This window comes from Pseudonaja textilis, chromosome 6 (genome assembly GCF_049901715.1).
Source record: "Pseudonaja textilis isolate UNSWEBS1 chromosome 6, rPseTex1.2, whole genome shotgun sequence".
NCBI lineage: Eukaryota > Metazoa > Chordata > Lepidosauria > Squamata > Elapidae > Pseudonaja > Pseudonaja textilis.
In genome coordinates, this window is record NC_141995.1 from 38455443 (window position 1) to 38480118 (window position 24676).

The window sequence follows — 24676 nt, forward strand, 5'->3', positions numbered from 1 at the left end:
CTTTGAATTCAAAACAGCCTGTCTTGCATTTGAACACAGCAGTTTCAATTATTTTAGAAAGTGTTCTGAAACATCTGTTTTGTTTGGAAACAATCCCACAATGATCCAGTCTTTTTCCAATACAAAACAGCTGTTTTAAAGTCAAAACAATGGTTTCAAACTTGAAACTGGGCAATTCAAATTGTTTTGCATTCTTCAGTTCCCACATACCTATCTTTTTACTAAATGCTTAATTTTTAGAAAAATGCTAGTTTTAATAATAAACTAATACATATCAGGTATGAAGAAAGACCTCTTTCCAAAATCCTGCAGTGAAGGGTCAGATATGTGATTCTTGTCAAACAAATATAGCAATCCAACAGATGACTCTAAAATTATACAGTTCAACTGTTTTGTATTAGGCAACATCAAATATATTTTTAGGTTCAAATTCCACATGACCATGAAGCTTTCTTGATGCCTGACCAGCTACCAACTCTCAACCTAACTAAAAGGACTGTTGCTACAGGAAAATTATGTTTAAGTTGCCTTGGGGCCCTTGGAGAAGAAGTAGGTATAAAAGAAAGAAAGCTTTTCTTCACTTTGTAAGTATTCTCAAACTGATCTTTCAATATACAAGACGTTTTCTGAAAGATCTACGATAAAATTATATTTCAATTATTATAATCAAGTTTTAAAGATAATGGTATAAGGAGAATTCATACCTCGATGGCTGAACCAAGTTTCAAGCACACCATTAGAGAATCAAGATGAGAAAGCTTGCTTTTTTTCCTCTTCCTAAGGAGGAAGACAACTGTTGGTTGGGAAGAGCATTTAGCAAAATAAATTATTAGGTGGTATAAGGCTTAATTATTATTTTTTTACAAAAATTCTAAGACACAAAAAGTATAACATTCACATATAAAATGAGTTGAAAACACAGAACATAATTGTATGCACATTTTTCTTACAGCACTGGAATTTGAAAAATAAAATAAAAAAGGCTTGAAAACACAACATATAACCAAATGTTATTTAATATTTTAAAAAGTAACACAATCCAAAATGGATATTTCACACAACACTACATAAACAACATGAACACAGTATTACCATATGAAGGGACTTTCAAATATAGACTTACAAAAATCCCTGTCCTTTTTTAAGTTATTTTACTAAGCATGACAAGTTATCATCATTTACAATATGGTACACTGACACAATAAAAACCATGTCACAAATGTGCTGTTATAAATCAGTAACGTTAAGGGAAGACATTTCATGAACTGTAATTATTTCATATGAAATTCTGTACAATATAAACAGAACATCCAGCTTGGATGACCTTTACAGCAACCAGAGACCAAGTAATTTTAATATTTCTTTTTCAGTGCAAACACATTTGTACAAGGCTGTCTTGGTTGCAAAACTCCCTTCTAGCATACAGTAAGTCCCACTTGCATTTATTTACTCATTTAAACCTAATGCAACAGTCACATTCAGTCACTCACAGAAGGTTACCTGCAGAATTATGAACCCTTAAATGGAAAGTCTTTTGATGACGTATAACTTACTCATTGGGCCCTATTGGGATCTTTCATGCTCACAGGCGTTTGATGTATATCCATTTTAACAGCATTGTAACTTGAAAATCAGAGTACTGTTACAGATGATTATCAACTAGCATCAAGGGGTGTGTGTGGGTAAGTTTCTCACAGAGAGAAGAGCAGTTTGTCTAGAATACCTTTTATGATCCAGAACTCAAAGTGGAGGCACTCTGGTGAGTTTATGAAGTGTTTGTGTATCATATACTTGACGTGATAGGAGCTTGCAGGCCCAAATTATGAAATACAATAGCTCTATGTGTATTTCTCCAATAAAAGTAAATCCCAATGACTCTATTCAAACTATATCTGTCCAACATATAGAAGTCATCTACTGTTCTATACTGCTGCATAAGCTAGTAATATAATACACTTCTCTGAAGTGTTGTGTAGCCTTTGCTTCAGTCACATGTTAGAAGAGGCACCATATTTTGTTTTATCCAGGGAAGGCTGAAAGAAGACTGAATTGTCCTACTAATTTTGCCATCATGCTATGCAGTGGATCTGTTTTTCAATCTGTCTCTGCACCAAAAATGGGGGATCAGCAGTTTTCCTAATAATCACCTGATGTTCAAGCTCTTTGTCTTTGTGGATCAGAGGAAGACTGCAATATTATGAGCAAAAAACTGTAGTACAATATACTTAATTTGATACATTATTTAACCCCCTTGCCACATTTGTCTTACACTTTGTGTACTGAATGCACATCATACATTTTTATGCATTCATTTTACTTGAGTTGAGCTGAAACCATTATTATGACATTAATTGGTTCTATTCCAGTAATGTTATTTTTAAAACAAACACAAACATTCAAGCCATTTTAAAAACACAGTCTATGTATGTTCTATCATTTCAATTAACGTAAACATGATTTGCACCAATGAACATGAAAGCAGATTTGGAATGACAGCATGTAACAATATCATGAAATATCTTACTAGCCTTCCTTTGATCCCAAATCCAGTGATAGCACCTCGTATAGAAATCTGCAGCAGAGAAAGGCTCAAAATGCCAGCCGTAAGGAGGTAAGGAGAGAAAACCTCCAGTAGCTGGTTTGTGTGCTTTCAAAGAGGCTATGACCATTTCTTGGTAGACAATCCAAGAATGTCTAAGTTCTCAAAAGGGCAGTTAGGAAGTGCCACAGACCTTGAAAAAAATATGCTTACAATAATTATCTGAATGCTTAGGACTGAAAGGGGATTTTCTTTTCTTTTTCAAAAGCCAGTCCACAAAAAGAATTGAAAAAAAGAATTTTCTATTTTATAATATTACTTGCATGGAGGAGCAGAAAGAAGTATAAACTACAGCAAACTACATTAATGAATTTGGCAACTTCCTGTTAAGGTAAGTCCCGCATAAAATGTATTTAAACTATTTTCCTTGCTTGTATTAATTGTTCTTTTTTGTCAATGGGAACGGCTAAGTTGTTGGAAGTGAGGCATTTTGGCACTCTGGTAAGAGCTAATAAGAGCTAGTCAAAATAGTCTCTTTTCTTCAATAACTTTTAAGTGAATGATGCTGTATTAATATTGATCTTATTTTAAACATTTATTATAAGCAGGAAGGCAAAGATTCCCTGATGTACGATAAATTCAGGTCAGATGGGAGCACCATTACTTGATAGGTTTGTGAACCTAAGAACACTTACTTAAAAGCAAGTCATTGTATTTCAGTGGAATTTTCCCACTTGTTTGTTGGCTTGTGAAGTCAAGGCACAGTATCAGCGCAACCTATTACTGATATTTCATGACCTGCTCTTTTTAGTAAAATCATTCAGTACCCCCCCAAAATAGTAGTAGCTGTCATTTCTGATTGACAGCTAATGCTGGTGATTTACTGAGACTAAGTATGCTTGTTTAACTCTTTTATAATTATCTAGTTATTATATTCAGGGATGACTGTTGTCTTTGTGTCTGTGATCACACCACACAGCATGAATTCTGAGAATTGGCATCTTCTGCATTTCTATGAAGAGAGATTAATCCCTCCACTGTTGGCGATTACTTCTTGATTTCAGGATGGATCTGCATAGGGTTGTCATTAGATAAGGTCTGGATGTGATTCTCCTTTCAGATGAACAAAAGAGCACAGGAACAAACTAGCATTCAGATTGCAGGTGCAGAATTTGGATAATTTTGCTGTATGGTTGCAATATGTTTCAGGCACACAGTGTCAGGGCCATGAGTATAACAGCTTAAAATATTCTGAAAATATGTTCTTCCAATTATCTTTTTAAAAATCCTACACTGAACTGGAATATCCTTAGAAACAATATAGTTGTTGTAAGGTAGCTGCCATTTAAATGCCTCTTGATCCTCCAACTTTCTCTAGAATTTTAAATGTACTTCTTAACTGCTCCTCATTACAAAAAAAGCAAAATGAAAATCAGTGGTTTCATCTTATGTTGTGGCTACATTCCCAATGCCATAATGTCAAGACATCAGATTACTTATTTCATTGTGAAAAGGACTCAACTTATAACATTTAATCCCCAAGATTCCTAAGATCAAAAACAGAGAAATTTATTGCACCCATGGGCAATTACTGTAAGGATGTAAGTTAAGTTCTGGCATGCTTCTCCCCACAAATGGGGCAGAATAGGGCCCAAAGTGTTCCAATGGAGGCAGTTAAAATAGCCAGCGTGTCTCCTGTTAAGCCCTAAACTGCCAGTCATATTCCAAATACTGTATCTATTTAACAGGCTTCTAAATTACAAGCAACACTTGACTTTCTATCAGGTCGACATTTCAACAGAAATGGAAATACAAAGGACAATTTTGATCCTCCCTTTGTTTATCTAAAAGATTCTACAACTTTTTATAAAATCTTGTACTACTAAAGTCAAAAGCCAATTTAACACAGTAACAGGAAATCATGGCAATGAAAAATGACTTCATACACAAGCACCGACACACGAGAGAACATCATGGCCTTTTTTCTTCATAAAGTTTTAAATGCTGCTCTTAGCATTACCTTTTTTTAAAAAAAATGTTGCTGCATTTCATCAGATTCATGGAGGTAGTTATATGTGTAAAAAAATTTTTTTTTACCATAAAAGTAATATGTTGTATTATAATACATATTCAGTGTGCAAAATGCCGACAGATTTGTGTTGACCCTTTAAAGTCACAACATAGAAATTCAACGCATTCTGGTTTTGTAAACCTTTTAGTTGATATAGTAAAAGGAGGATAATCAACCATGTAATACAAGATCATTGTAATTTTATCACAGGATAACAGTTTGTCACTCAACACTCAAGCTCCACTCCTGTGGGTATATATCTATAATCTCAAGATGGGCTTTCCTTAAAAAATAATGCACAATAAGAACATTTCTTTTTGTAACTTCTGTTTATATTACATGTTGCAAGAATTACATTAATGCTAATAAAAAGTCATAAACATACTATTGGCCAATAACCATGCCAACATAGCCAGGACCTTTTTAAAGCTCTTCTTTGGGAACCCTTAAATGTCAACTTAAGATAATCTATAAATATAACAGTGTTATGATTTATTTTGCATAACTGCTACAGGTACCCATTTCAATAATTCTCATTGATGAAAAAAGTAATTTCCCATATGTGGTAATATCTGCCTCATTTTAATACTGCATTTTGATTTTTTCTTTTGGGTAAGTTAAGCAATCTATTTCTACAATTTTTTACTTGGTGAACATATGATACTATCAGAACATGTTTCAAATTCAAATTATAATGATTATGATATTTTTTCCCTCAAAACCTATTTGGAATCTGCGCGTATTAAAATACTGCTAATGTTATATGTGTCAGCAGTAAGCTCTGTCCAGCAATGCCTTACTGGGTTATTACAACATAGCTTCAAATTTAGAGGAGAGCCAACCCAGGAATCAAGCAGCATAATATTCTTTATTACGTGCAGTGGGTTTTACCTTTCTCTTTGCAGGAAACAGAACTTACACGAAGTATCTAGTCCTACTCCTGTACTGTTTGTTCTAAGTATAGAATGGTTGCAACTCAAAATGAAATGGCTCAGGAAGTGTGGTGGAACGCTTCCCAACACTGAAGGGAAGAAAGCGGCTCCTGCTTGATCAGAAATGCAAAAGGTACTTCTAAGTTTTTCAATAGGTTCCAAGCCCCCCCACCCATTTACAAAGGAATACTGAAATCAAGTAAGTTTAAGATTGATAAAGCTATTTCAAGAAGCACCTGCAAGCTGTTCAAAACCAATTTCAAAGTGCACCTTCAGAAGACAACACAGAACACAAGTGAAGCTTGAAAACTTATATTGTCACCAATAGCTGATGAAATACTGCCTTTAATGGTCTATTTGATTTTATCACCTAAAGATCAACAGAAGACAAATAGTGTAAATGCTAATGTGCACAACAATTTACACTACTCCTGATCTTACTGAATTTCATAGTTTGACTTGCACCACAATTATGATTGAAAAACTAATTTTCTGCAATGTGGGATTGCATAAATAACTGAAGCAGAATTTGGCCCTTTATATTATTCAAGTTTACTTTTGAAACTGTAAACTTCTCTAACCATTAATTTAGTATACTTTTTTTTTTCAAAAATAAATTACTTTGGATTAGCCATTGCAGGACAAATACTTTATAATAAACCAATGTACACAGAACTTCTGCTATTAACTTCGTGAATTTTATATGAGAGGTAAATAATGTATTTTATGGACCTAGCTTTTGATGATGAAAAATTTAATTCAACTTTCTATGCATCAATGAGTCTTTTTATCACCTCTCATATCAGGAAAGTGATCTCTCTGCATATCAGCAACACTTCTAGATATGTTTAATTTCAATTCCTCTGATTGTTCTTAAACTTAGTATTTCCATACAATGTTTACTTACAAAGAAATATAATTCAATAAAAAGCCTGAAGTTTATTAGTCTCTATATCTGTTTTCTACAATGTATGCTCATTTCAATAGCCTAATTTAGGCACTCTAAAATCTACATAAAATAGAAATATAATATGTCCTTCCATAGAAAGAAATCAACTCTTCAGGCCACTATTATTTGTATTACAAAGAGCTTTTTCTAAATAATTGTTCAAATTCTTTCAATATTAGTAATATTTGGGGGGTAATAGCTGGGGTAACACATTAAAGTGATTGCTTAACTTTATTTGCTATTTAATATTTGCTATGTTTGCTACCTCTCCTATCACTTAACGATGTGTCCCAGTCAAAGTTAGTATTTTCTTCACTCGCCATCTATTACAAGTATTAAACCCCTCTTTGCAAATATGCAAAATTAAAAATAAGATTTAGGCAAATATCTACTTTTTACTTTAAAAGAACTCAAGTAACATAAAAATAGGCAACTTCTCCATTAGCTCCTACCTCTTCCCACATTTTAAAAACATGACCTCTTTTAACTTACTTTTGCTATGATTTCTTGCAAGATCATGTCATGAAGACTCACAGTGAAAATGACAGATATATAAATAATTCACAGGTAGAGCTGAGGTCTTTCCTAATCTTGTTTGGCATTGTTTGCCTTCAAGGTGACCCTTAGCTGTTTACTTTCAATGAAGGCTCCGTTTATAAAGGAAAAAAATCACATCTGTGGTAAACAGTTTAATCAGTGGTGGGGGCATCACATATCTGTGGCATTTTTAAATGAAGTTGGCAACTGCATGACATTGAAAATGCAGATTACACTTACAGTGTCTAGACTTTCATATATGTGCTCAGTTACAATAAGTGAAGCAAAAGTGTACATATTGTCCCTATTCTGTTGCTACAGAGCCGCAAAATGTGAAAAGCAATGCCTTGAAATAAAGATTTCTTTGTTGCCCCTAGCCTATCTAGCAGCACAGTTTAGGTTGACACAAAAACTATGCAATTAAAATGCCTGGTTTATTTTTTTCCCTCCAAACACGTAAACATCAATCTCAGTGTCGTAAACTTTGATGTATACGATGAGACAGAAGATGTGAGGCAGAAGCACTATCAAACACTTGTAACAGAAGCTTGCAAGCAATTAGCGGGTTTCTGCAGTTTTTCAGTTTCACTTGTTGGAGGATCAGTAGTTGCTCGGAAGCTGAACACTGGACCTACACCACCATGAGCAGGACTGAGAGCTGGATTTTGGCGTCTGTTGCTTTCAACAATGCTTGAAGTATTAGAAGCTAAGCTCTCGCGGGTACTAAAGAAAGAGAAAACATAATTATCAATGTAACCAATGTAAACATAATTATCAATGTAACCAATGTACATATCCACGAGCCAGCCATAAGGAAAAAAACAAAGAGCCATCAAGAGAACCTTTTGAGTCTGATTATAAATATATGCTATTCTGTAAATTCCACCCAGGTACTAAAACATATATTTCATACTTATTTTTAAGGAAAGCCAGGCTTTAGTCCCTCGTGTCTATAAAGATAGAAGAAAGAGTCTAAAGAATGTTTTCTGCAAATTATCTACCCAAAGAGGAGCAAATTTTTACTTAGCATTACAAGCAGAATCAGAATAAATTCTGTACATTAAGGAAACAAATTATTGATTTCACTCCATATTATATTGTTGTTGCAGAACCCAGCCTCTTGTGCAGAATTTACCATTTCCTGTTCCACTTGTTGTGGAATATATATACAAACGCACACACACACACACACGTGTGTGTGTGTGTGTTGATCTTTTAAAATATACTGAAGATTCATAGCTCTTTCTAAAATTGATGAGTATTAAACTACAGTGATACTTTATAAATATGTAACTTTAAAAAAACATGGAGCTAGAGATGCTGGAATTATTAATAACACTCTAGCGGTTTTTTAATGTTAGAATTGGATTTATCGCTTGTCATTCAACTGGGAGAATCGATGTTCTAATACTGCAGGTGAATTGTGGCATTTTTGCATTTTCGACTGTCCATCCAAGGACACATTTATCCTCAATAAGCTGTGTCCCTGCATGATTGAATAAAAATAGATGAATTATTGTTTTATTACAAGTTCTCATATAGCACAGAGAACCCTAGACTTTTCAAAATAACTTACCGTATTTCTAATGATAACTCCCACAGTTTTATCTGTCAACCATGTCCAAGGTTTGAATTTATGTTTAATCCATTGATATATTAGAGAAGAATTTAACCAAACATCTAAACATAATCAGCAATGGAAGGCAAACAGTAATTACATGTATAGCAAGTTAACACTTGGTAGTTCTTAGGCACAATATAATGGGGGTAGGAAAAAATCAATTGGTATTTTTGGGACAAATGACATTGATAGAATTTGTATGTCATAGTGAATTAGGATTTCCAAGTATTCTGGCTTAGTATACACAAGCCAATATGTTTGTTAACAATTAAAAAAGATTGGCTCGAGTAAACACAGACACTGGAAACTATTTCTGTAAATTGCTTTTCATGGTGTTGGTGATTTTGTCTGCCTTCCAAGCCAGAATTAAAAATCATTATTTGTTCTCGTTTGATTCTTAGCTTGGTTAGAAGAAATACCTCATATATATTCCAGAAATACTGTACTAAGATTTGGACAAGTCAGTAAGAAAAACATGGCACTGCTACCCATCTATGTAGCTCTGCTGAGAAGGATGATTGAGCAATGTCCACTGCCACTGATTGATTCATGGTAAGCCAGAATTATCAGAAATTGTGGTTCACTATACTAAATAAAGTTAGTAACTTTCTTGTTTCCTTTACCTGCCTTCTAATTCTTCTTATAATTGGTTTAATATTATGCATACATAGATACATACAAAACCAGTACAGGAAAGCAAGGCTGCTCCTTGCATATTTTATTTTACTTTACTGTATTTTGCTTTATTGCTTTATATAATTTATTTTATTTTGCTGCTTATATTTCTCACAATATTGTTTAGCTTATAGTAGAATATTTCCAGCCAATCAATTGTTCTGTTGCAATTAGACTACTACTAGGGCTAGTATCTCTTTTCTAAGAAGTCATGCATTGGTAACATATTAAATGCATGTTGTAGCAGAAATATAAAATTACTTATGATCTAATATCAGTGAAAAATCAAAATGAACACGTCTGCCATATTTCTCTATATAAACAGATCTAACTATTTATTACACCTCAGGTCACATATTTGTGAGCAGTAATAGATTAGTCAGCTCCTATGAATTATTCTTCTTTTATTACCTTCTGTATTACTTCAGGAATATGGACATTGGAGTAACATCATGGTGGGAAAAAAAAAACAAATAAATGAAAAATAATCTAATTTAGTGAGTTGCAGTTCATTAAAATCTATGCCTTAAATTATGGTCCTATCAGACTCCTGATTTTCAGGAATATGGGTAATACTACAAAGGAGCCAGAATAAGACTCAGGAAATAAAAGACATTTCAAAATAAAAATGATGATGTATCAATGTAGAATACAGGAAGTAAATCAGATGTTCTCATTTATACATAGATGCTCTATGTGTTTTTATATTGTCAGTGTACAAATGCTGATAACAGAAAAAAAATATTTGATTTCTTCCAAATAAAAATTACGCATAATCATTTAGACCAGCGGTCCCCAAACTTTGTGGCTCGGCACCCCAACGGGGTGGGGGGGAGAACTGGGTGGTGTGAGCAACGGGCTGGCATACAAATGTGTAGGTCCACTTATATAAGAGAGAACAGAAGCCTTTGGGGTGCAAGCTCCTTCATGCTTCTCCACGCAAAAAGCTTTTGCAAAGGTATGGAAGGCCTGAAACAGCACAAGATGAACTGAAGCCTTTCATCTGTTTGCAAAAGCTTTTGGGGCTGAGAAACCTTTGGGGGCACAGTCTTGCACTTCTTCAGATTCACTGAGGCTGCCCAACACTCCAAAAGTGGATCAGGTGTCCTGTGCAGCTAGCTAGCCTCAGTGAATCTGCGAAGCTGAGCAGGTGCGCTTGTCCCATTCAGCCTCTGCTCTCACCGCTCCGTTTCTGGAGTATTGGGAACAGGTGGCTTGGTTGTGGGACGTAGAGGGGAACAAGGTCACCCAAGCAGTGGGCCGGCGCACGCACATGGGCAGCTCCATTTACATAAAAGGCTTTGGGGTACTGCGAGCGTGAGGATGGCTGTAAGTGCAGGACAGTTCTGCAAGTGGGGCTGTGAGTGCCCGTTGCTTAAGTGAGTGGGACTGCACGTGCATGCACCCACAACTTACATGGCTCGGTTGTGAGTAGGCCCGGTCCGGAAGTGGGCCATGGGCCACAGGTTGGGGACCCCTGGTTTAGACAAATGCAATACTCCTTGGTATTTGTCACATGCTAGAAATTATTGTAATAATATTATGTTGAAGAAGTGTTAGAAACCTTTATAAAAAAATTTATGCACCAGTGACAGATTTTCTTTTGATCAAAGATTTGTTATCATACCTGTAATCATAACTGCATATGAAACAAACTGAATGGTTGAATATAATGCAGGGGTGTCAAACTCATGTTGTCATGGCAACATCACATGATGTATTGGAACTTTTCCCCCCTTTGCTAAACCGGGTGTGGGCGTGGCTAGCATGTGATGCATCCGGCCTGTGGGTTGGGAGTTTGACAGCCCTAGTATAATGCTAAAGGAAAGAATAAATTGCAGAACATTGCAAAACAAATTTAGTCTGTAGTAATAAATATTTTAATTCTGTATGTATGTATGTTGGTGCTAAGTGGGGGGAGAGGTCCACCCTAGGCCTTTGTAGTATGGTGTGCCTCAAGACTTGAGTCTCTAACCTTTTTATATGAAATTGTAGGGTGAGGTCATTCAGTGACACAGGTTGTGGTGTCATCAATAAGTTGATGATACCTAGTTATATGTCACCACCCCTGGTTGATCAGGTGGTGATGTGAAATTTTTGTTCTTGGAGTTCTTGGAGTCTGTGAACGTTTGGATGGGCAGAACCAGCTCCAATTAAACATTAGCAGGTAGAATGGCTTGAAGGTTTTGGCTTCCCAAGATCTGGTGATGTTTCATCTTTGATTGTTGATGGGATTGCACTTTTCTAGACAAAGCCAACTGATCCTATTCCTGGACAGAATGGCCTTATGTTCTTCACTTGTTTGTGTATTCTTTTAAGCTGGGGGGAGATGACACTTACGATATTGTCATCATTTTAATCATACACTGAATGTTTTAGTTTTTGATAGATCCTACATCAGCTGCCTACGGTAGGTAAATAGCAGGAAAGAGATAGATATGAAAAGCATATAATTTACTAATGTTGATTTTCCAAGCTAACATCCTCGATAAATGTTGAATTCCAACTGGTTTCTTACGTTTATGATAATATCAATAGTATGTTTGCTGAAGTGATATAAAAAGGCCCTTATTGAAGTAGCCACATCAAATGTTTTCTTTATGCAAAGACAGCTATATCTCTTAGAAAGCTGTGCCTATTTTCCTTAGGTATTATGTAAAACTATATAAGATTCAAAACAGCTGCAATAATATAGTCTAGTCTGGTCTGATACAACTACATGTAGTTAGTAGCAGACAAACCAATTTGAAAAGTAGCATTAGAACTCAAAAATTGACCACAAAACAAAGGGAACAGGAAGGTCTGAGAAATTCAGGTTTCTTGGCACAAGCGTAGAAGCATTAAATGACAAGCAACATTCAGAAAAATAGAAATTCTGCAGCTAACTCCAAGTCTATTAAAATAACGTAACTGTTTCATATAAAGACTAATGTATTATTCGTGCACGTAAGTATCTGTACCATTTTTTTCTTTGAGATTAAAGAAATATGTAGGAAAATTATAATATCTGGGGTGTTTGGGCAATCCTTTGCTTGTTTTCTTGCTGTCTGACTTCAGATTTTGGTCTCACTTCAGTGGATTTCTCTTCTATTATTTTTACATATTTTATAAATAGATACTCTATATACAGTAGATCTAAGCTAGCCACAGAAAGATTATAAATTTCTACTTTAAATAACTGGGTTTTTAGTTAAGTTTAATACATGTAGATTAACTCTATAAGATATACTAAAAATCAATGCTGTTAAAATATCTAATGTCAAATGAAGTGGTAAATATTAATTGCAACTTTTGACTGACTTGCTGTTGTCCAGCTATCCACCGATATTAGCTGTTGAGTTAGAAGTACTTACAAAGAATCAAATAGTTAAATAGTCCAATGGGAGAGATATAGTTTTGACTGTATCTATTGACTGTAAGGTACTTTCTAACCCCTAGCTTTCTTTTAGAATCAAGTCTGGCCCTAACAACCAGTCATATATCCATCTATGTCTCTTTTGCTGTAACGTTATTCCTTTCTGATATAATTGAATGGGCCAATTTTGTACTGTTCTAAGAATTGTCCAAAAATTACAGGAAAAAAAGGAAGAAAATTATAACCTATTAATACTTCATGCATATTTCTGTTTTGCACCCTGTTTTGAAAGTGTCACAAATTCCCAGGAAGAGATGCATAATGTGGATAAATCAGAAACACAATTAAGGATGCAAATGTATCAAATATCTAGGAAAAGAAGAAAATTTGCAAAGACACTTTGTAGAATATGGTATAGCTGCAAAATTTAGTTTTAAGTTGCTTTTATTTTAAAAATAAATAATTTGCATAACTTCCTTCAAAGACAGTATTTGAAACTCTGTAGGCAATATTTGATGACCTTAAATAAATTTGCAAAAGGCTGGAATGAAAGGAACTGTATTTCCCGGTATTGTTTTCTCTTTCTTTATAATAACATTAGGGACAGAATAAATCTGAAGTCAATAGTTTTATAATTTTCTCCAACCTGTTTATCTTTAAATGGAACTCATGCCATGGGAGAAATATAGAACATTTGAAATTCTACAGTATTTTTCAATTCATTTTAGGATAAAAATTATTTTAACTCTGAACCTTTATTACCACAAGCGGACAGAGACAAATAGGTACTCTATTTATTGCAAAACAGTAAATAGTATGGCTATAAAAAATATCTCAAACCTTTGAAGAAATCTAGAATGCCTGGCTTCAGCAGTAGTCACCAAAATATCTGTACATGAATATACAGAACCTGCTTCAACACTTCAAAGAGAGGTGCTTCCCTCGCACCAACATGGTTTATATATTAACTCTATGTTAAGCCTTATCTCACAGTTAAACAATTACTTTAGCAATAGGCTAAATCTATAATATACAGACACCTGAAATGTATGATCCTGCAGCCAAAGACATCAAGCATCTGTAGCTGAGGTGAAGTCAAAATCTTCCAATGATGGGAAGTTAAGCTACTACAATGTAAATGTTATTCTGAAAAAGTCTGATTTATTATATGAAGTCATAATTTAATTATTTAAGTGATTGATACCAAGCCGTTGTGATACAGATTCTACACAAATCAAAGACCCTAAATACTGCCTCAAGCTATAGGAAAACTCCAACCTAAAACACTATAAATCTGCAATATTTCCATTAGTTGTTTATGGTAACAAGACAGTACATTTAAGGCTGTTTAAAATTAATGTTGTTAATTTAAAATCTTACCGTGGAGAATTGAATCCACTATCAACTGTGATGCTACTGCTGTCCATGCTGTCCAGCCTTGCTGAATGTGTGGCTCTCTGGCTGTTGCTGTTTTCTGTTTCCTTTGGAGCAAGTAGAGTGAGATTCTTTTCAAACTTCCTTTGCAAGTCTCTTTCCTTCTCTCGCTCAAGAAGCCACTGCATAGTGCCTACATCATCCCGATTCTTCTCTTCCTCTGTATTCTTATTAGTCCCTTCCTCAGAGTCGTCATCATCAGAGACATTATAATAATCAAAAGCTGCTTCTTGGTTCCCAGCTGTTTCTTGCTGCCTCTGGGAAATTGGTATGACTTGTGTGACTGAGGTTACCATAGCTTGTTCAAGTTTATCACATCTGCTTGGCAAAGTTTCAGAAGGTGTCTTTTGATGAGGTTTTAAGTGTGGCACATTAGGTTTGTGAAAACTGTTGACTGATAGAGTACTGTGGAGAGGCTTAAAAAGTGTGTCTTTACTGAATATTTCTTTCCTCTTATCAAGGCTACTGGACTCTGTGCTGTGATGTTGAGCTAGTCGGCCATTTGTAATTACCTCAGCTGTCTGACTTGTAGCAATTGGCCCACTACTATTACTTGGCCCTTTAGGTGACTCCTCTCTATGGACTCCTGGTTCTCTAGCTAAGTGCTGTGACTGTCTTTCTGAGGGAGAGACTTTTTTCGTACTGTCTGCCAAAGTCACTGGGTCACTGTCATCTTTGTTTTTGCCTAAAGGTGAAGGAGCTGTGAGTACTGTTTCACTGGAAGTATTACACTGAAAATAATCATCAATGGCTGATTTTGTTGTACAAGAACTGAGCTCATTATAAGGTGGTATGTTCTCAGTTGGTTTGCTTTGTTCTAACAAGGTACAGGAAGTAGGAGTTTCTGCACTGCCAATAGTCTTTTCAGGTTTAATTACCTCTTTGTAATTTACAGATGACAGAAGAGCCCTTTGATGACTAAGTGATTGTGAAGGCCTTAAGGTGCCATCATCGATGTATGTTTGATTGGTTGTTTGGTCATCTTGGCTGCAAGCCTCAGCTATGTCTTCTGGGGTACCTAAAGAAGCAGTACCCAGAGGTCCTTTTGAGTTATCCATAGATCGAGATCGTTCCTTGGCTTTATTAGATCTCTCATTTCTTGATCTTCGGTCCTGTGTGTGGCTGTGGCTTCGATGGACTTTAGAATGGGAGCTTCCTCTTGAAGGTTCAGGAAAAGGCATTTCTGTTCTCCTTTTGGCCAGTTCACCAGATACATCCCATTCAGGTGTCATAGGAAAATGAGACTCAAGAACATTAGGACTGCTGTGCATGATAAAGTTGTCCCTTTTGTGTTCTATTATGTAGCAGCCTTCCCTTGGGGACCTCATGAGAGGATCATAGAAATCGTATTCCCTTTCACCTGGCGCATCTAAATGGGAACCCTCTGAAGGATCTCCTTTAGAGACTCGAGTTTTGCTGTGCGACCGAGATTTTCCATGAGATTTTCTGTGACTTCTACTCTTTTTGCTTCTCCCGCTATGATGAGCTGATGATCCAGCTTTGCTCCTTTGAGCTTTTTCTTCTTCAAGCTTCTTCATTAGTGCAGTGTGCCTCATGACATTTTCTACAGTCAGATCAGGATTAATACGCCTAATAATCTCCATTTCTACCTCCCTAGGTATAGTGGTAGGAGTATCTTCATCCCGTAAAGGCCACTCCTCAGGAGGAAACTGGGCAGAAAAATTGGCCAGCTGTTTTGTCTTATCTTTTTTGAAACTCAGTCGAAACAATTTTAGCCCAAACTTTTTTGACTGCTTTTCTCCATCTTTAGGCTTTGAAAGTGTCTCTGTTTTGTAAGAAAAATTTACAGTACTTTTACTTTTTTCAGTGGGTGGCACCTGGCAAAGAGAAGGGGGGCAGTAAGAGTCTTTGCAGTCTTTCGTTGATTTCCTCTGTAGAGTTGATGCGTGCATGCTATGCATGTCTTCTCTGCAACAATGGCAGGAGTCGCAGTGGTTTTTAGGTAACGTTCGATCTCTGACACAGCCCGAGGTGGAAGGAGTAATTGTTCCTTGCTGTGGAGAGGTACACTGAGACCTGTCAGGTATCCTCTCGTCCAGATGGTACCATTTACTGTTAGTTCTTATGAGGGAAGGCGTTATAAAATAAGTCTGTGGGGTCACAATGAAGTAACCATCTGGAGTTGGGTATATTTTTCTTTCTCGTACAAGCATGTTTAAGGTATGACGAAGGATCTCAGGACTTGGAGTTGGAACACCTAAAAAAAAAACAATAAGGTGAAAAATGAGGTGCATTTTATCAGAGATAGTTCTGAGTACTCTTTTGAAGCCCTTCCTTCAAATAATCCATAATCTTCACAAGACAAAAAAAAGTCAAAAAACAAAAATACCCTGGCAAAGCATCTCACTGTGGGTTTCTTTCAACATTGTTTGCACTTGAAAATTTTAAATTGTTCATTAAACAGGAAAAGCATTAGTGAGGTTTTTAAAAGTACCGATAAAAGTATTGATAAAATTCAAATTTATAACCAAATGTTTAATTATAATCTGTTTTCTTCTACTTGAGAGAATATTGATAAATATTTTTTTAATTAAGTTTTTTAGAACACAAAAGCAAGAAATCAAAAGACATAATTCTCCTGTTTAAATAAACACATGAAAATTAACAAGAAAGGGGCTTTTAAAAATCCCCAATATATTCCTAGTATATATATGATCTATAAAAATGAAGTACAACATATTATTCAACAGGTTACTTTGATATGAAGATATCTTTGAAATTTTTTCCTTGATATCTCAGTGACCACTGCTGCTTTGATAGGTTTTTTTTAAGACATTTGCAACTATAATATAAAAATGCTATTCAAACTGAAGTTTTGGATATGCCTGATTAAGCAGCTCAGCATATTATGTATTTCCTAAAAGTTATAAAAAGTTATAAAATACAATATAACAATTTTAGGATATAGGTGAATTTCTGTCATATAAATTGAATATAATACAAACAACTTCTTAGTTGTATTTCTGAAAAGCTGGCTTTTCTGAGGCACGTGTTACAACCATTATGTATATTACAGACTTTCAGATCACTATCTTATGACTTGAAGAAAAAAAAAGACTAACACAGGACTCTTTTATACATAAAGACGTTTTAGATTTAACACTAACTATTGCCATGATACAACTGTGAAAAAGAAATCCAGCTATTAGAAAGATCACTTTTCATGTTAGATAAGTTAAATTTCATCCCCATACTTCATGTACCTACAGTATATACCCATACAATCAATGGAAAAACCTATAATATACTGTAAAATTAAATTGTACAAGGGACATTGATTTTATTAAGGAAAAAATAAATACAACTATATATCTTTACAAATGATTTGTAACTGTACAAGATAAAATAAAATCTTAGATAGAAATAAAAGAAATGAACTATTGTCTCATAATAGATTTTTATCTGAATCTACTATATATCTAAGATCACATTAACTTCATTAATATAAAAACAGTTATATTTCTTTATGCTTCTGCTGTCTACCCTTATGTTCTGTGAACTTCATCTCGCCAGTGCCGCCACTTACAACAGGACGCCATATCGCTTGTTGCGCCGGTGCTGCTGCTTGTGGCAGAAGGCTGTGTGTCACATTGTGGCGGTACCACCACTTGCAGGAGGCTGCGTGGTGTGTTGTGCCATTGCGATGTAAGCGGTATCATACCATGAGCAGCGGCACCAGCACAAGCCTCACGGCTTCCTACCACAAGCACCGCTTCAGAAGTCGGGCAGCAGCGCAACAGGTGTCGAGGCATGGGAAGCCTGGCTAGGGAGGTCCTAAGGTAAGCAGTTGCAGCATGCATGGGGCAGCTCCACCCCCACCCCAGCTTTGATTTTTATGCCTGTGCCTCACCCCACCTCGTACAACCAGACAGTGGGTGGGGCTTAACTATGGCTTATTTTGGGGGCAGGGCTTATATTAGGCTCAGGCATGAAAATCAGGCTAGGGCTTGTTTTGGGGGTAAGTTGTATTTTTAGGAAAACATGGTAGAACAAAGCAGATTGTTTTAAAAGTCTTATGAAGGATTAAAACACCCTTAAAAATCCTACTCCCAGTACAGGCCAGTGTCATCCTTTTTACTGGTTTTCTAATCCTCTGTATGACTTACAGTAACTATTTTATCCCTTTAAAAAACTGAAATGGAAAACAGGCCCATTAATTTCAGTGAGATACATATCCCACCATGGTCCTTAGCAAGACTCAAGGAGCATAAACTGAAATCTCTCACATGAAACAGACTTGCTACAAAAAAGGAATTATTTTAAGAAACTTTGGTACAATAGATGTTGAGTTTTAAATATAATAATCAGTACAGCTACAAAGAGATTTGGACTCAAAGGGCAATGTGTGACTTGGAGTACAAGTGAGAACACACATAGTTTCTACTGGGAAAACTTTAAAAAATGCCTATCTCCTAAGCTACCGTGGCAGCCACTTAATCCTGGGAAAAAGACCAGTTTTTTTTAGATAAGTTATATCGAAGTTACTTGAGTTGATGGATCAAATATTATTTCTCATCTCACCCTAATCCCAGAGCATTGTAGGAAAAACTGATGGCAATATCAAATCAATAAAATAACTACAAATGAGATTTCAATGGTGTAATATGGATTCTCTAAGATCCTCTGGAAATCAGCAAGCTGTGGTATACTAATTGAAGTTTCTGTTCTGACCTAGGCTTCCCAAGATCATGAAGCAGATAAAAGGGGTTTTATCCTCATCCCGATAAAACCCCTTTTATTTAGGTTAAAGTGAATTTCTCTCCAGCAAAGTCCTGGCAAACTTTCATTAGATTTCACAATTACAGACCTTTATCAGGCTTGGAGAGTTGCCAGGTTGATATTTTCCAAACGCCACACTGTAGCAGCAATTATTTGGCAAGAAGTCAGGAACAGGTCTTCACTCTAATGAATTGAACTAATTATCTCCTGCAAACACCACTCCCTTTTTGCTCCTTTTTATTCTCTATGGGAGGGCCATTCACTGTCCATTATTATGACACATCACAGCTTGAACTATCTTGATTTGCATGTAATGAGTCTATCTCATATATTAGTTTTATCTTTTAAGTTGCATTACTGAAATAAATGAACTTTTGCACAATATTCTAATTTTTTGAGTTTCACCTGTAGCTGTTAACTCTGGAGATCATCATAGCATTTAGCACCGAGTTTGATTATTCTCCTCAAGGAAATGGTGCAGCTGATATATATATCTGACAAACATAATTAAAGGTGTTCCTGGATGTTGCCTTAGGTCTGAAAAAAATTGAGAGATTCATACTGAGAAACACCTCCAAAGACTGTACCTTCCCTTCTGGAGAAATATAACCCTAACTAGAGGAGGGGATCCATTACTTCTTAAGAGTTGTAATCCTACACAATGACCATCTCCATCTTGACTGCATTTGACTTCCATTGATTTTCCCTCGTCTAATCTGTTACCAGCTGAAGGCAGCAACCATTCAAAGGAACCACATGATTATCATAACAGAATTAACAGAGTAACAGAGTTGGAAGGGACGTTGGAGCTCTTCCAGTCCGACTTTCTTCTCCAAGCAGAAAACCCTTTACCATTCCAGACAAATGATTGTCCAATCTCTTCTTTAAAATCTTCAGCATTAGACCACCCACAACTGGAGGCAAGTTGTTCCACTGATTTAATTGTTCAAACAGTTAGGAAATCTCTCCTTAGTTCTAGGCTGGTTTTCTCCTTGATTAGTTTCTATCAATTGCTTCTTGTCCTGCCTTCAGGTGCTTAGGTAAAATAAAGTTTACAAAGAAATAATTTGTGTATCACTAGCATATGACAGAAACCGGATTCTATAAATTTCATGGTGCTATTAGAATTAATAATGTGCAGTTAGTAGGAGAATGGTTTAAATGAATTCATAAAAGTGACAAATCAAGCAACAAGCTGGACATTGACACTTTAAGAAGCCATTTGAATCTATTTGTTCTCTTATCTGGTTTCCCTGAACTATTTATATTGACATAAATTAGCATCATGAAAGAAGAAAGAACATACTTATTTCATTTACAAAGATGCTAAACATATTCATTTACCTGGTCAATGGTTTCAACTGACAACTATTTCATGAGTCAAACTTGGAAAAGTAAGAGCTGGAATCTTGTAAGAATAAATCTCATATTAGTTTTAAAAAATATCTATTCTCACTGCAGGCCAGAGAGGAAGGTTTTCACGGGCTATTAGAAGTTTGTGTGAGAGGCCTTGATTAGGATTAGAAAATACATTTGCATAAAAATCTTCCCTAATTGGGGTCAGAATAGGAATACTGAACTGGAATTTACATTCCTCCAATAAACCTGATACAGTAGTCCAGAAGAAAATTGAATTTGTTCCTTTCATTAAAACTTCTATATCTGACTACATTTTAACTTTATAGGAGGCTTTAAAAAAAAAAAAAGGCTATCAGTTACTGGATATCATGCATAATTTTTAGCATTTCAGTGTGATTTTTTTGTGGTGGGATGTTCCAGGATCCTGCACATTGCTGTCCTCAATAACTTTCTGCTATCTAAACCAGGGGTGTCAAACTTGCGGTGTCATGTGACATATTGGGACTTTCCCCCCTTCGATAAACTGGGCATGGGTGTGGCCAGCATGTGATGCATCCAGCTCACAGCCCAGGAGTTTGACAGCCCTGATCTAAACAGTCAATCCAACCAATTTGATCTTATTTACTAATGGTTTCAGGTGGAGGGGGCATAGCATGGGTTAGAGAAGCTGCATGGATGAAAGAGTGCACGGAAGTTCCTTCCTCTCAATTCTTCCCTCCCCTTTCCCTTCTCTTACTTTCCCTTTCAAGCAGGCAGTTAAGTGGCTGCTGCAGGGTAGGTAAAGCAGCAAGGGAGGTTTGCAAGACTGGTTGGGAACCTTTGAAGGAATATTGAAAATGAAGATCACATGACTGCAGCAGCAGTAGCAGCAACCAGCAGCTTTAAAACAATCACAACTTTCCCAAGTTTTAATTCTCTTATGAATTAATAGGGAACCTCCTTTCAATATCTGTAGAGATTAAAGATTTATTTTGCTTTTTAAAATAAAAAAGAAAGAGACTGGGTAAGATGCTCAGTCCTTTCCTCAGAATTAACATTATAGGTTGAAGTTCCTTCATAATGGGACTCGGATGTCTCTATATTATTAATGTGAGCTTGCAGATAGATTGTCTCTATCCCTAGACAGTTCCAACAATACATAGGCATCCAAATACTGCATAATCTTCTAGTATCATTTTCTTCTAAGATGTGTTATTGACATTCAATGAACAAAACATTTGCTTAACATATCTGATTTTAAATGCATAATGCTGGCAATGTGATGCCATAAATAATTACCCTGTTTCTCCAACAATATGGCCTCCCCCAATAGGAAGTCCCAGCATGTTATATAGGCATGAAATGAAATTAAACCCCTCTCCCCAAATTAAGGCCTATATTAAAACATGCGAAATGAGGGGAATGATGGGGGGGCTTGCCATTAGGAAGTACTTTTGTTGCACACCCAGATATGGTGCTGCCTTTGTTGACCCCGATACGAAGTGCCCCACAAACGCCGAGGTCAACATCCAAGCCGTCGCTACCTGCCCGAAGATGCAAGGGGGGGAATTAAGTCCCCCCCGAAAAGACGGCCTAGCCATTTTTTCAGGGCTCAAAAAAAAATAAGACCCGGCCTTATTATATGAGAAACACGGTAGCATATTGGCTCAGATTTTCTCACCTATTGCTTAGTAAACTATGTATACCACAATTTCAATTTGGTTTCATATGCTGTTAAGGTAGGCATCACACAATCTATACATGTGAATTTCAGAACCCAGGCAAAACAGCTGTGTTGATCAGAGCATTTACAAAAATTTACCCCCAAATTAGAATGCATTTAAAAATATATATGTTATAAGATTACATGTGACTTTAATAACTGTTTTAAAACTGCTAGTATTTTTTCAACTCCTACTTTAAACTTGATGGCTCTATTTCAAATACATTTGAATAGGAAGGTAGTGTAGTAGCACTGTGGTTAATGCAGTATTGCAGGATAACTGCCCATAACCATGAATTCAATCCTGACTGGCTCAACGTTAACTCAGCCATCCTTGCGTGGTTGGTAAATTGAGGACCCAGATTGTTGAGGGCAATATGCTGAAGTTTGTAAACTGCTCAGAGAGTACTGTGAGGAACTATAGAAGGGCATATAAGTGTAAGTGCTATTGCTAAATTTGCAATATATGCCTTCCATACATCATGATATTTGGAAGCAAAGTCTTTAAAACAATGATGTTAACTTAATTGAAAAGATGCATTATTTGGACTTCTAAAATACAATAACTTTCTTAAACAATAGAAAACAGCAACCTGGGCAAGAATTTTTTTTTCTGTAAAGCCTGTTATTTTAAATTACTCATTGCATGTATCTAAAATAAAGAACAGGAAATCACTTCTAAAAACCAATTAGGTACAGTACTTATATAAGGAGAAAATATTACTAAATGATCAGTAATTATCATATGCCATTCTTGTCCCCAGTAAGTTGGGAAAACGTTCTGTGATTCTTTACATGAAATTCAGTGTTCTTATTTGTTCTAAGAAAGTATGCCAGTCTAGAAGTAATGAGTAAAGGTGAATGATAAACTAAATTTCATCTTGTTTATTAACTGGATCTACCATGAAAGAATTATAGCTCGTATATAGAGATTGTAAAACAATTTAAATAAAATGTATGACCTCATGAACTGAAGATAGAAATGTACTTAGCACTAAAAGAATAAAATTAGCATAAATGTAGCCTCTTTGTTAATCATTGTACAAGGGCCTAAGGCTTCTTTCTTTAAGAACTCTATACTTAACAATAATATGACACCTTCAAATAAATAACAGTATGAGAAAAATATGTCGATGTGACCTATAAGAGAACAAGAAGAAAAGTAAAAGAATATAGGTTTTATTTAAAACACAAATGTAACCAGAGAGAGAAGAGATTGAATTTAAAGGTATAGTAGATTCTGCCATTATAGGAGAATCATGGAAGCAGAACAATATAGATTAAGTGTTATGTAATGTCGTTTTAAAAAAATAAAAGAGGAATTAGTTTAGAATCCATACAAATGTATAGCTGGAAATCACACTGATACTACAGGTGAATGATCTATTGATAATTGTATATATATAGCATGTATTATATACAATATCTAATTGAAAGTCAACAGAAAACCTGGTCCATTGCTATAGTGAAACAGGGCATATACCTATAAACCTAATCAACTGTGCCTGTTTAGAGATGGATTAGTATATATTTTACCAGGAAAGCAGGTTGTTAGGTGCTCTATTAATGCTTCTTGTGTGACTTGTTTCCGTGCTGAGTTCATTGATGAGATGGCCAAGCAAAGGATTTCTCCAAGTGGAATAAATTGTGACTGACTGATGGGTGACATACTGATTGGCGATACATCACCTGTAGATAGAAAATGAGATTTTGCTTAACCATCTTGAAGTGATTGTAACGAGACACGTACATGCTTCCATTGCAACTTTAGAATAAAGCCTAATAATATTTTGAAAACATAAAAAATGCAGATTGTATTTTTATAGAGATTAAAATAGCAACATCTATTTAATCCAGAAGTTTGGCTTAATAACTGAATGGAGGAAGAGAGAAAGAGGAGATTAAGATATATAATTACAATATACATTTGTAATTATAAACAATTTTAAATAAAATGTATATTAAGTTATAAATTCTGTATAATTAAATTAGTGAACTGTAGTATAACATTAGTGAATTAGTGAAATAAGTATAATGTAAATACTGAATAATTTATTCATTGTATCAGTGACATCAAAAATCCATTGAAACTACTGGAAAACAGTATACCTAAAATCATTGACTGGTCTGATCTTAAATTGGGTTTTCAAAAAGTAATGAATGAGTATATATGTTCTGATACAAAATATCAGAACCTACAATGTTATTTTTTTAGGTCATTTAGCCAAGCATTTACTGGCCATTTTCTATTTATCCAAATATGTACCTGCACATTACCATAGCTATATTGATATAATATAGATCATTTTAAAACAGCAATAAGATTACCATTTTAAAATTACCCACAATGAGTGCATGGTAGAATCAATTTTAGGAACCAAAGTACTATTTTTTTCAAAACTGTATTTTGTCTATTGTTCTTCAGATTCAAAGCAACATGCTAGAAAAGTGATGGAAAACCACAATAGGAATAGGCGAGTAACTGCCTGCTCTCTTTTGGGACTTGGTAGCCACCTTAAAATATTATACCAGATACGTCGCTAATCCAATCATTGAAACTTTTGATAGGGAACTTTGATAGAGAATTGTCAAATGATTTATTTAAAATCAAATATATTTTATTTGGAGAGTGGAGGCAGAGACAAGATAAATATCCCAAATCTCTGTAACAATATTTTGACTGTAAGCAGGAAGTATCATACGCAGTGGTAATGCCCTGCCTGATTTAAGTAGACACAAACAAAAGTTAATGTTTGAGAAAG

At 35.4% G+C, this 24676-nt stretch overlaps 1 protein-coding gene across 5 annotated transcripts in view; it reads right to left on the reverse strand.

Moving 5' to 3' along the window:
• Positions 1-998: 998 nt before the first annotated feature.
• Positions 999-24676, reverse strand: part of STOX2 (storkhead box 2) — a 177944-nt gene continuing 154266 nt past the window's right edge. For all 5 annotated transcript variants that reach the window (XM_026699650.2, XM_026699651.2, XM_087936341.1 and 2 more), the window contains exons 2-4: positions 23451-23603; positions 14060-16331; positions 999-7751 (exon numbers count right to left, since the gene is read on the reverse strand). In XM_026699650.2, coding sequence (XP_026555435.1) covers positions 7556-7751; positions 14060-16331; positions 23451-23603 — 2621 coding nt within the window. In that variant the 3' untranslated portion in view covers positions 999-7555. The remainder of the gene's footprint in view (positions 7752-14059; positions 16332-23450; positions 23604-24676) is intronic.